This window comes from Falco biarmicus, chromosome 15 (assembly GCF_023638135.1).
Source record: "Falco biarmicus isolate bFalBia1 chromosome 15, bFalBia1.pri, whole genome shotgun sequence".
Classification (NCBI taxonomy): domain Eukaryota; kingdom Metazoa; phylum Chordata; class Aves; order Falconiformes; family Falconidae; genus Falco; species Falco biarmicus.
This window is the reverse complement of record NC_079302.1, coordinates 6376208-6390322: the sequence shown is the minus strand read 5'-3', so window position 1 is coordinate 6390322 and position 14115 is coordinate 6376208. Positions and strand designations below refer to the sequence as shown.

Genomic DNA, 14115 nt, shown 5'->3' with positions numbered 1-14115 from the left:
AAAAGTTTATATGTGTTGGGACTACAAATGACAGAAGTGACGCTTGTGTCATTTAGTGAGTGTTGCAATGTGAGAAATCTCATGGGACTGTTTGTGGCTAATGCTGTTTTTACTATAATTATTTGTGCTGGGATAATACATCACATGCCAATAAAGATGATATACAGACCTGAAAAATGCAGCCTGCTTTACAGATTTAATCCATGAAAGAGATGAATAACATCTAAAGGAAGCTTCTCTGTCAAACACTGGGCAAGAATACAGTTTAGATGTACAGTAATATAGTAAATTAAGTTATAATTTTGGGTCGTGTGTCCAATAAATACCAGCATATTGTCAAGTGCATGTGCATTTCAGTCTTTGTTTCCACAGACCCTGCTGGATTACCAGCAAGTAATAATACCTTTGGCCTTGTGCTGTGCTAAGTGCCAAAGGAGAATGTTTTACAATTTTTATTTAGTTTCCGAATGCAGCCAGTGATTGCTTTGTGATTGTGAAAGCACTGGCCAACTTTTAGCCCAGGACAGTGAGGGAACCAAGCAAATTCATCGCAAGCGTGGACATATCTATTCCCACAGTCTGAAAATGCTTAGCAGCCTTACTGTAGGGTGAGTGCTGAATCTGAGCTATGCTCTTGTCTTGCCAAAGTTAACCACATACTGCTGAAATGGTCCCAAGCCATTGTCTGGCTGCAACTGTATAATACATCAGAAATCAGGACAGCTCTTTTTATTGCCAGCATATTTGGGAAACTTCTCCAGTGACAGTTTGTTCTGTCCGCCCATGTGCTCACTCCTTATGCATAAATAGCATCATCTACTAATAATGTCATGCTGCCAGATAAGATTCAAGAAATATGTTTGTGAGGCCAATCTGAACATTTGTGCCCAGTTCCTGTGGGTGCTGACATGTTCCTGCCTCACTGACAGCTTGCCTGTGTGCATTTTGCAACAGTGCATGGATCATGGACAAATGGATCTGGGCAATTCTAGAAAAACCCTCCTGGACAGTTTTTCTTCAGGATTCTAAGAGCATTTTACAAGATAAAACATGCATCCAAACATGCCTCTGACTAAAAGTTAAAGTTTCTCTCTTTAAAATGTTTCATAAAAAGTAACGGGCCATATGGTCATAGCCCGGATTGTAGAGGTTGCTGAAACATTATCTGTGACTCCAGCTTCTCTTACTCTAAACAGCAAAACGTGTTCCCTTCTGGTCAAAATACAGATGCTGGTACAGTGAAAAAACGGGTAAGAACAGATAACTGTAAAGCACTGAAGCTCTTACAAGGTCAGTGGGGTGCAATAGAGTCTATACTGTTAAATTGCTTCTTACCTGTGCCGAGACAGACAGCTCTTCACTCCTGTAAGTGATTTCTTGCAATACTTCTGACATTTTAAGAGCAGTCTGCATTGATGTTACGTTAACAACAGAGAGAGTTGTCAGCATCAGCCCTCGGAGCTTGGGATGAAAAGGGATAATTAGGCAAAGGAATAACATGCTAATTAGAACTGTGCAAGTAGTGCTGTATATTGGCAGCCAGGTTTGCTGTAAATTATGTGGTAGAGTAAGACTCCACAAGAGGGATCATTTGAACTGATACTAGGTCTACTGACAAGATGCCACTTGCCTTAGTAACTGTATAATCATGACTTTTATGTTACCTCCCAGCAGAGACAATTTATACACTTAACAGCCATTAATTGCAAGGAGAGTTACTTGTAAGAATTTGTACTAATGTACGTGAATTACTGTATAAATGCCATTTCCAGAGAAAGTAGAGCCATGTATGACTGATGTTACTCAAATAATGAATCATAATTGAAGGATACATTGCATTTCTCTAGATCTTTTCATCGGAGGCACTCAAGACACTCAAAGCAGTGTACAAATAAAAGCTTGTAACTGAAACCTAAGGTGGTAGCTGAAATGAACAAACTAAAATTATCTGCCATCTAGTACTTTTTGGGAAATTTAGGTATTTACCCACAGGAGAGGCCATTTTATTAATACTTAAATTGTGGAAAATCAGATTAATTTAAAGTTTCAAACCACTGTCCAAATTAGTTTAAAGTAATGTAATAACAATTGAGAATGAATTATTTTACTGATGGATGACAAAACAAATTATTTATGTGGGCAAATAGTGAAAAATAGCTGAAACCTGTGCCAAACACTGAGACAGATGCTAGAAACTTGAAACCTCCATTGATCCCAGGTGGTGATATATGAGCTTTTTATTACTTGGGAGCTGTCAAAGAATATGAAGACTCCATTATATTGCATTGTACTGAAAGACAACATGTGTCTGGCTGACCTCTTTTCGCATGTTCATCTGTAAAGATACGTTTAAGCTTTCCTCTTGGGTCTCCTGATTAAGGACAGATGTCACTGACTTATACAGCTGGAAGAGACTCATGCTGCTGTTCCCGTCTTTTAGGACAGTGTTTGCTTTCTCGGATACAATAGCTGGCAGGGTCAGGTTCCCATCGATCATATCTGCACGTCCAACCTGATGAAGAAATCAGATATGCTTAACATTGCCAACGCTGTTATAATTATCTTTGAACGGCTTCCACGATCATCTTATTGACAGCCTAGCCAGAGTGGGACAGAAAACTTTGTGTTCCTAGTTTTTATTGGTTTATTTTTAGTAGATAAGGATCTCCTTACTGAAGCAGTAGGGCAGAAGCAGGAGTTTTCTGGGGCTTACACAGAGGAACTCCAGACTAACTAAATACAGCTTATGCTTCCCAATGTCCAAATAGATCATCTTTTAAACTTCTGCCTTATAAAAAGGATAGTGAAAAATTCTTTTGACTACCTTGAGTCCACAGAAAATAGTTTCTCTTAGATAGGAAAATTGTGATTATGGCACATTCAGAAGGAAGTAATACATATAAAACAGGAAGAAGCTCCAAAAGTGAATTGTGGGTTAGGTATCATCTTGAGAGTTTTTGAAAGAAAGTAATTCTACTGTGTACCTTCACAGAAGCATTAGTTTGAACTGTATCACCAAAGTTGTTGCTAACAGTAATTGTCATATGTAAAATGAAATTATTTTCCTCTTCCCCGAGTGGAAGATAAACTGGGAAGAGTTCAGGATCCGGGCCACAGTCCAGCAGAGAATCTGAAACAAGAAAGAGGGGGTCACCTACCTGCATCACACAGACACCTCCTATTCTCTAAGAACAGGGGACTCTGGGCTTGCCCGGTGCAGGCCTGATTGACTTTTTAGTCTCCCTGGGGAGCAGAACGGGTTGTGCCTTAGCAGTAACAGTGCTTGCTAGAAGCACTGAGAAGCAGTTAGCCAAACAGTTCACCTCAGGACTTACTGGAGTTCACATAGAAGCAGTACATGAGCTGCCTGTTGTGACTGGATTGGCATGAATCTGCCAAGCAAGGAGTGCTGCAGGAGACCGCGAACGTGGCGAGCACGGATCCCTGCTCGGGAGACACAGCACAACGGGGGATCTCGGGTGGAGGCACGGTGCTGACAAGGTATGTCTCCTCCCCGTAGCTACACTGAGTCATTGCTGGGAGTGGAGAGAGCAGAACGTCAGCAGTAATCCTGCCCTGGCAGCACTGATCTTCAGACATTAATTTTATCTACGTAACAATGATGCTGTTTGCTCAGGCACCAGAAACATCAGTCTGGGCCTAAATCAGAAGTGAAATCCTGCTATTGAACAAGCCATAAGAGGAGAACTATTAAAAACATGGTAGTGTTCACGCTATAAAACAAAGCTGTATTATTTGATCAAGCATTTAGCATAACTTCATTTCAGATGAGCCTTAACAAAGTTATTAACAGCCTGGAGTAAGGTAACTGAATTATTCCTGCTGTGCAACAGCCCAGAACAAACTTAGCTCTTAATTATTTTAAAGAACACACATGTAAAGTAACAGATCTCAACTTGTGGACTAATGTAACTTCATATTTGTCAGTGAGGCTATGTGTGTGTAACATCAGTGTGATGTCACGATGGCAGAGACTATCTTCAAGGAGTCTGAAAAACCCTGCTTGCCCCTACCTGTTACTTTAATCTGAAAAGCTTCTCCCTGTGATTGCAAGAAGGAGCTGTTCATTTTCAACATGGATGTGTTGCTTTGAAGCAATTCCAAAGAGTTCTGCCGGAAACCAGTCAGGCCACAGGCTAGAGGGAGGGCTGTAGACTGGAAAAAATCAGACAGAAAAGACAACATGACTGTAGAGGCTCTTTGCTTTGATTTCTGTTGTGATTTATCAGGAGCAGGTTGGCAGTTTGGTGCCCTTCATTATAACCCCTCCCAAACCAGGCACCCCTTTGTCTTGGTCTTCACTATTATTTTCAAAGTGTTTATTTGACAAAGTGTCACTCTGAGGCCACGTGGCTTGCCCTCGAGATGGATGTTTATTTTTGTGTGTGCTGTTTTTCTGATGAATCCGATGCTCTCACCTTGGTTTGGAATGTGTTATCTAAATACCAGCTGTAATATATGGTCTGGGAGTCCTTCTGTCCAGAGACACTCAAAACAACTTCACCACTAGCATTCACTGGCTTGCAGTTTGCCTCACACCTGTAAGGAATTAAGAGGGTAGCTACAGGTAGTAACTGTACGAGATGTCATAGTCCTTGATGTTGATTGTTTTACTGTCTTTTGACGAAAATCTGCAAAGCCCTGCAAAATGAGACAGGTGACACATGACCCACAAGCAGTGAAATACTTAATTTTAAAGCAAGAGATTTAGGAACCTTCATCTCCATTTTCAACATGACTGAGGCCCAGAACCTGCAAACTTTTTATGTTGCAAAACTGATTCAGGCTGTCAAATGAAGCCTGCTTCTATTTAAGCTCCTGAAATTATTATATTAATAGATCATTGAAATGCCACTGCTCTTTAATGAGGCACTGGAGTTTTGAAGAGCGGGTGTTTTAAGGTGATAATGTGTATCTTGGTGTCTAGTAGAAGTTTCGGACATATCTTACAGTTTTGTAAGGTACAGGTTTGTGTATGGAAATCTCCAACATTGAAAAGATGTAATGGGGTCAAAAACCCTAAATGGCCTTGGGAAGAATATTATTGAGTTTATAAAAGGATTATGTTCAGAAATGTGGACTGGAAAATGCAGCAAGGCCCATTTTGTCTGTAATTCCTATGATGGTAAGGTATAAATAGATTTACAGTTATAAGTATGTTATCACTTTATTATAATTATTATTAGTAACTGTGGCCTTCGACTATGTGTGTGCAGTAATAACATCAACCAGTGAATACTAGGGTTTAAAAACAGACCTGATTTCCAGTTGCAGTTCTTGTTTTGCAGTCACATAGAGACATTGCTCATCCTGCCTCTCTTCATTGCCATGGTTTCGGACTGTAACCCTGACAGTCACTGCTGACTTTGGAGGAGGAAGGCAGGAAGGTGGGATTTGCACTTCACTTTGGTTGGTTAGGATTGTCTGTTGCTGCACACATTCTTTCCATGCTGGCCAGCAAGCTCCTGCACAAACATTTCCTTTATAATTAGGATATTCGTAACATCCCATGTCTCTTATAAAGGAATTTCCTGCCGTAGATTTCAAAGAACTTTACAGAGCTGACAAGTTTCCTGAACCCAGTTTAAAGAGTGGGTAATCAGAGTTCAGAGTGGAGATTGGCTTTTTCAAAGTAATATATGAGGTCAGGGATAAATATGGGGATAGAACACAGATGTCCTGAATCTCAATCTAGTTTTCAGCCACAAATGTTTTGCATCACATTTAATCCTAATTATTGCTGTTTTATTGAGACACATACTAGGTAAGTCACTTGGGATTAGTTCTTGGCTGCGAGGGTGAGAGGGCTTAGGACAAGTAGATCTTGAAAAATTGAAACATTTGGGAAAAGACAAAACTGAGTACTATGCCATATTGTATACCATAATTAGTTTGGTGTTAAAACCAGGGTAAGGTAGAAGGACATTCTTCATGTACAGTGAATGGCAAACGTTAAAGCCAGAGAGTAAACCATCTTTAGTCAGATTTTCACCACTTGATCTGACATGACAGTGAGCTTGTTGCTCACCAAATAGAATTTGGTGGGAAAAGTTGAGGAAATGCACATACCACAGGACCAGAGAAAACTGGAATTATTGTTGTTGTCTGACCAGCCAAGCGTAACAGTTGTGAAAGGATCCACGTGGCGACTTGGTTTAATATATATTTTGTATTTTCTTTTGTGATCCTAAATAATAAGTAAATGTATCAGTCAGGACAGGAGCATGTACAAACACCTATGTATCTTGCTTCTTTATAATGAAAAAGGTCTGAAATTTTAGACCCCAAGTCACTGTGTGCAGCTCAGTTTAAACTATCTCCCTGATCAGTGGTTGCATGGAACTAGAAGCTATGGGAATAGAAGCGGATGGCACAGAGAAATTTGTGGCAAAATACTTCCAAACGTGGGAGTGGCTTAGGAGCACAACTCCCCTTTTCAAAACTAATGCAGGTATTTAGGAAACTAGTTCATACTAATTTTCCACTTCTGGACCAAGACTTTTAACCCTTGAACAATCATTTGTCCTCCAGTACACCTTTTAATACATGCCTTTTTTATTTGAAGTGGATACATTATGGCTATAGGTAAAGAGAAGGAGGCAGTAGCTGAATGTAGTGGGTTTGCATGGCAAGGGTTTGGTGGCGGGGGGGGGCTACAGAGGTGGTTTGTGTGAGAAGCTGCCAGAAGCTTCCCCCATGTCCGATGGAGCCAATGCCAGCTCGCTCCGACATGGGCCTGCTGCTGGCCAGGGCAGAGCCCATCAGCAACGGTGGTAGTGCCTCTGTGATACATATTTAAGAAGGGGGGAAAAAAATAATCTGTGCCAGCAGAAGCACAGAGTGAGGAGTGAGGATATGTAAGAGCAACATCTCTGCAGCCCCCCAGGCCAGGGCAGGAGGGGCTCCAGGTGCCCAGAGATTCTATGGCAGCCCCTGGTGAAGCCCACGGTGAGGCAGGCTTTGGTGGGTACCCGGCATTCAGCCAGGGTCAAACCACCACACTGAATTTGTCTCACTGTGCAACAAACTGTGATAAACTTAGTTTTGAATTAAATTTCTATTCCTTTGATGCAATATATTCTCACAGGCAATCTGTAAAGCATGATGCCTTCTTGTGAAGCAGCACGTCTCCTATAGCAGACATCTATCTGCTAGTGTTACAGTTAAAAACTAGACCTCTAAGTTGATAATAAAATATTCTACCTGGCAATTTTATTATTTAAATTTATGCAGTTGCTAGCAATTGGTGTATCATTAGTTTCCCAGTTTATGGTAAACTGGAAATGTCTTCTTTGCAAAGTAACTTAAATATTCCAATACAGGAGCAGAAAACATGTAGAAACAATACAAAAATATAATAAACTCTGCTTGGAGGATAGCCCCTCAGAGAGTTTTGCATGAGTCAAGTAGATAAAATAAAAATTCATCAAAGCACATTTCAACTTCCAAAACTGAATCACTGTGAAAACTTAATTTTCTCTAATCGTGAAATTGTTACTTGCAGGCCTTTTATGAATCGTAGATTGAATGCTTGTAAACACATTTGTCTCAGAGACTTTTGGTGTATGTTTTATGTTAAACCATATGGGTCACAGAAAATCTAGTCCATAATCTAGTATGCTACAAATACTTCTTTTCAATATCTCATGCAGCACTTTTACTGGTAAGAAACATTTCTAAGCATTTAAATTTTAAAGGAAGTTCCTTAAATAATACTTACATTTGTCTTTTGGGTATTTGTTTTGGAGCTGCCTTCTTCCTTAGCAGAATCTGTTTAATACAAAACAAAGCAGAATATTTTAGTGCTACCTGTAGAGCTTTCGGAGATGCTCAGTGAATATGACTCAAATACACAGGGTTTAGCTACCAACAGTCTGACAGATAGGGCTGTAACAGACTGAAATTGTAACAAGCTAGTCACATCCTACAAAGGAGGTGATCCTGATTCTTCAAACATGATGAAGATGGGCTGAGAGAGCTGGGGTTGTTTAGCCTGGAGAAGGCTCCAAGGAGACCTTATAGCAGCCTTCTAGTATATAAAGGTGGCCTGCAGAAAAGCTGGAGAGGGACTTTTTACAAGGGCATGTAGTGATAGGACAAGGCAGGGTGGCTTTAAGCTGTAAAGAGGACAGATTTAGATTACACAGTAGGAAGAAATTCTTTACTGTGAAGGTGACAAAACAGTGGAACAAAGTTGCCCGGAGCAGCTGTGGGTGTCCCATCCCTGGCAGTGTCCCAGGCCAGGCTGGACAGGGCTGGGAGCAACCTGGGCTGGTGGTGGGTGTCCCTGCCCATGGCAGGGGGTGGGGCTAGATGGTCTTTAACATCCCTTCCAACCCAAACCATTCTATGATTACAGGAAATTAAAATTAGTTCATGGAAGGTGATGGAGTTTCATCGATGTCCAAAGAAAAATTAAGGGAAAGCACTGGAAAAGGCTTCATAGGATTAGTACTAAAGTCACTTTATTCCTGGTATAATCTGATTTTGTAAATGTAATGATGAGCCATCTAGAAGCATTTACTGACAACAATTTATGATACTGCTGTGATGCAATTATTTCCTGGTTTCAGAGCTATGTCCTGAGCCATAAACTTCACTAATTATTTCTAGGACAAATAGCAAATGTGCAATGTGTAACATATACAGAATGATACTATTTTATGACTACTTGAAAGCCAGGGACTCTGCCTTCATCAGGAATAAGCCTTCACAAAAGTTTACAGCACAGTTGCTGGAATGAAAGCAATTACTAGATACAAATCATAAACACTGTGTGAAATGCTGTGATTGCAAAAAGACACTTATGTGGTCAAAACCAGCACTGGCAGATTAATGCAGTTACCTTTTTTGTGAGAACTGTTTGCCAACACAGTGATGAACCCAAGATCCAGACTCATGTTTGAGAAGGCATTCATGGCCACCACTTTCACTAGGAAAGTACCTAGAGAAGACAAATGGCCAGTTAAGAATACCAGTGGGACCAGTCCATCTTATTTGAGGTCTAAAATCTAATTCATACAGAAAATCCTATTAATTTCTTTAAGAGCTTTGTTTTTTTCTGATGACTTTCCACTGCTGAAAGGCTTTTCAAGGAATGGTCTTCCCCTTTATCTTAGCTTTTTAATAACTCAGCTGTCTTTATTCTAGCGCTTGCAATGCTGTTCTTTGTCAGCTGGCTATGGTATTATCACACAGGGAACTAGAGGTGTGCAAATACTGGAGGCCAAATGAGTTTATGCATCTTGAGAGAGCAGATGTCTTGTTTGAAAATTTCTGCCTGAAAGGAAGGGATGTTCAAATGGGTATAGGGAGACCCAATAAAACTTGTAATATTTAATAATTTTAAAACATAAAATGAAATCATAATTAGCTTGTAGTGTTCTTGCTTTGGCATGGGATTTGTATAGTTCATTAAAGGAGGAAACTTTTTTATCTTCTGCCACTGAATTAACTCTTAAGGGCAATCTCCCTAACCTACATTTTAAAGGCTTTGATTTCTTAATAATGGAAAGAAAAAATTACTAAAAAAACTTTTTCATAAGTAAGTCCAACAAAAACTACATGTTGGACACCAATGCACAGAGAAGCTTTCCTTTTCTTTGTCATCTCTACTGAGAACTCAGATTATTAATTACTGCAGTGTAAAATGCAGAGGATTGTAAACTTGAAAAGTTATACATATGAACAAACAGTAGGAAAACACTTTGTGATTCAGGAAAATGTGATCATTTGTACTTGAATCAGTTTGTGTCATGAAAATTAAACCCTGGTTCACTATGTCTTTTCTATTGCAAAGATCAGGTGGAGCCTTGCTTTCCGTCTCCATATGGACACTCATTTGCCAGTTAATTTTTTTTAGCTCCCTTACAAGTCAATGAGACTGTGCTGCTCATAGTGTTCTGCAGACCCAGTTTGAGCAGTTAGAAAAGCTACCCAATTCACCTGTAATTGTCCCCTACCCCAGGATGCTGTGACTGTATGTGAACTCCTCTACTCAGCTGTGTCTTGGAAATACAGATGTCAGCACGCTGTACCTTCAGAGTGCACGGGGATGATGTATGTTCGAGGTTCCCCATGAGGACCATCTTCTTTATGAGAGTGAGTTTCATTACATCCAGTCACCTCAAACTTCAGCTGATCTGGGGCACCATGAGACACAGAGACATTCACCTCCAAATTCTCCCCCAGGTGCAGGGTGTGAGAAGCTAGTGCAGCCTGAAGACCAGATACTGGCTCAATGAAGTGAACAGCAATACGCTCAGAGATCTCCAATGCAGTTGTGTTGCTGGATGCTCGGATTTCCAGCTGATGTATCCCTGGGCCCAGCAGCTCCTGAGAGGCACTGTTGAGTGTCAGATTGTGAGGAGCGATTCCTTCCTTTGCACTGGATTCAGTGAGTGTCACATTATCTGCTAATATAATGTAGGTCACTCCGTTGCCTGCAAAAAGACAGTTCAAAATTTCTCACAGCTTGTGTAATAGCCCATCCAAATCTAGTGGCTCTGTGCAGCATTTGGGTATGTATAAAGGAGTCATAAGAACACTGTAGCAATGCAGTCATTTTTAGTAAAGTCACTCAAGGTGGTTTTGTGCCCCTTTAGATTCCCTATGGTAGTCTATCTATCGTGTGTTTTCTGCTGGGACTGTTAGGATAGTCAAGAGAATTCAAACATACACTACTGAAGTTTATTTTTTAAGGATATATGTAGATTCCAGGAACTTGAAGAAAAAATGAAATGTACGCCAGCAAACGTGACCAGCTCAGCACAGGATCCTTTTACCCTCAATCCGAGAAGCATTTCTGTGGATTCCTAACTTTAAATATGGAGATATTCTTACTGGCTTCATGTGGATTTGTGTGACTAAAGTTATGCTCATGCTTTGTCAGCTTTGTGTAGAGGGAAAAAGGGTTTATACTTGGTTTTGGTGTAATAGCTCTGAGAAAGACCCCCTCCAATAGAGCTGAGAGCGTTCAATTGCAGCAATGCAACAGTTAGAGGGAAAGCATTCACTAAAAAGGTGACTCGTTTTGCATAATGAAAATCCTGCTTCTATCGCATGGGTGGCATAATATTTAGCCTACCATTTAAATCACGAAAAGTAATTACCGTCACCTCCATTGAGCTCAACTTGAATCCACAACAACTCCCCATACAGTGTACGGCAGTGAGAGCTGTTCCCAGATTCATACTGGCTATAGCACCCGGTAATGCTTAGTTGATCCTCCTTATCCTGTACAGTCACCCTCTTCTGTGCCATCACGTGCCATTCACTGGTGGTGCATTCCACAAAAACAGTAAACACTCCAGGAGTTGAATACCTGTATGTGACGTTGCTGACCAGTCTAGAATAGAAAGAGAACAGCTACTTGTTGTGGAAGACTGTCCTGGGAAATCCTTAGCCTTACGTGGGAACAGTGGTCACAGTTCCCAGATTTCTGACCTGACTCAGCTCTCCTGCAATCGCTGTAATCCCTCATTTATTTACAGAGACTTTTTAGGGTTGGAGATTGTTCCTTTGTTCCAGCTACAGCGTCATTAAGGTTGTATATCAGGGGTGGTCATTCTCAAAGCGTACCTATACGGGTGGATACATTTTGCTGTAAAGTAGGTAGATTACAGTTCAATAGCATGTGGCATTAGATCTGGTTTGTGACTCGTTGGCTCTGAGCACAGACATGTGACTGTGCATATTAGAACATGTAACAGTGACCTTAATTCTCTATTCTTTATTTTATTCCTGATTTACCTTCTCCTAGATATATCAGTGGAAGCTGAGGCTCCTCAGCATTTTGTCAGAGCACTCCCTTGCTCTATTTTTTTTTAATGTGCAGCTGCTTCTGTACTTGCCCACGCTAGCAAAAATGTCTCTTCTTGACTCCTGGGTCTGGTGCAGCTCTGGTCATGATAGCAATAAGAGATGAATGGATATGAAGATATCTGTGGTAGTTGCTGTTATTACTAACAAGCACAGCAAAATGATGAAAAGAACCTAAAGATACCCTTCTTGAATGACATGCACCATGGAAAGCAAATAAGTGATATTCCTGACACTGTTGTCTCTGAACTCTTTCTGTTCTTATCATGGTACCACCTAGCAAATGCAGACAAAGATCAGGATATATCATCCTTGATAACACTTATTTTTCATTAGCAGTTTTAATGAAGACAAAGGTTTCATTCTAACCAGATTTCAAAAACATGCCAATGACAAGATCAGACCAGTAGAGGCAATTCCTGTAAGAGTATGTACCAAACTGGACACAGAAAACAGATGAGCATGACCGTGAGCCATTTAGTAGGTGAAGTAAAAGGGCTTCCCACAAAAAGAGCAAGCCTCTGCTTACAGCCAGCAAATGTATCTTACTTAAAAGCGCACTATCAAAGAATTTTTTTCAAGTTCTTTACAGCTACAGGCCTGTGTCTGTAGCTCTGAAAGAATGTTTACTGTTTCTAGTACGTTACTGCTTTTTGGGTTTCATTCTTCTACTCCTACTTTTCTGGTTGACTCAAGAAGGATTCCATCAGTAAATGAATAAATTTCTAGAGCCATTCTCTGTCTGTCATTCCTAGAAGTAGGACAAAACCTGATTTTTAAATCCAGCAGAAAAATGTTTCATCTTGAGAAGACACAATTTTTATGCAACTAAAGCAAAAGAAAAACTCCAGCTGTTGTATTATTTTAAATGTTATTAAAAAATACTCTTTAAACTTAAGAAGGTAATGCTTGCCTGGTTTTTTTGCAGTTACTGATATGTTTTCAGTAATTTTCTGTCTTGGGTTCAGGAATAAATTATCTTAGTAAGAAGTAGGAATCACTTGTCATCATAAGCAGAAGAAAGATTGTGGTTGGCAGCTTGACAAAAAATTGTGTATTAATTTCAAAACAAGTTTCTGCAGAATCCAAGTATGATCTATTATTAATCAACTTAATGTTTAACATCTCATTTAAGAGACTTGGAGCATTCAATAAAATGCAAGCAGTGAAACTGACTGGTTATCTGATGATACATGAAGGATGTATCTTACGTTAGAGGGTAGTAAGGATCAACAGTGTGGCCATCTCCAGTGCTAATGATACAGGAAAGGTTGCCAGAGTATGGAGAGAGCAGCCAGTTCAAACTGACCATGACATTTTCAAAGACAAAGCACGTATCTGTTACAACCAGCTGCAGACCTGTAAAACATAATGACAGAATTCAATGCCATCGTCTGTCTACATTTCTTGCATCATTCAAATAATTGTCGTCTATTGAAAGCAGGCCTTCTCCAAAACAGAGTTGATACTGATGCTAGTTTGAGTGCATTAGTGGTGCAACAGGGAGCTGATTCTTTCCCATACCTACTGGTTCAAGATTCTTTTGGAACATAATTTCATCTAAGTGTGTTTTATGTGATTGAATTTCCTAGCTTTGTATCCTACCAAAACCCCTCAGGACAGGGAAGCTACATTTTTGTCCCTATTTTTAGTGGTCACTGCTCTTCCAGGTTTTTCACTGAGGATGGAGCAGTGATTTTTAAGATAAATATCAATGCTCACAGTGTTGCAGCAAAGAGCAGAACAGGCTTTTGGTGTTGACAGCCCCCTCCCACTTACCTTCCTTGCAGTGGTATTGAATAGACAAATAGCTTCCAGAAGCTGGACAAGGATCTCCAAAGAAAGTGCCATCTGCTGCCACCTGGCAGGCCTGGAGACCGTGACACTGGCCTGGAAAGAAGGACCATTTTATATGAACCAGTGGGTTTTGTCTTTGACTGTCGTAACAGCTCGGATGAGAGATGATTAGAGGGAAAACAAGGAGAGAGGGAGCAACACCAGGTGCCTGATGTCTAGACAAACTCCCACGTCACTTTGACTTGTGTTGCTTATTGCCTGGTATTTCTTAGCACCATTCCACTTTACTGGAAAAAAGCTGAGTTAAAGTGGCTAAAACCCCCAAGTTACGTGTTTTGTTTCATTTTGGCTAGAAGCCCAAAGAATCACCATAGAGACAGGCCATAGCCACTGTTCAGTCTGTCAGGCAGCAGAGCCACATAGGTGCAGCAAGCTGGGTACTCAACACACAGCAGGCAGCAGCAGATCCCTCCTGTC

At 40.5% G+C, this 14115-nt stretch overlaps 1 protein-coding gene across 1 annotated transcript in view; it reads right to left on the bottom strand.

Annotated features, from left to right (window-relative positions):
• Positions 1-14115, bottom strand: part of PKD1L3 (polycystin 1 like 3, transient receptor potential channel interacting) — a 41690-nt gene that overhangs the window by 22711 nt on the left and 4864 nt on the right. The window contains 14 exon segments of the mRNA XM_056361118.1: positions 1336-1461; positions 2303-2512; positions 2985-3130; positions 3336-3536; positions 4035-4176; positions 4440-4560; positions 5279-5486; positions 6091-6208; positions 7742-7791; positions 8867-8965; positions 10059-10463; positions 11139-11359; positions 13053-13200; positions 13621-13731. Of these exon segments, the coding sequence (XP_056217093.1) occupies positions 1336-1461; positions 2303-2512; positions 2985-3130; positions 3336-3536; positions 4035-4176; positions 4440-4560; positions 5279-5486; positions 6091-6208; positions 7742-7791; positions 8867-8965; positions 10059-10463; positions 11139-11359; positions 13053-13200; positions 13621-13731 (2306 nt within the window).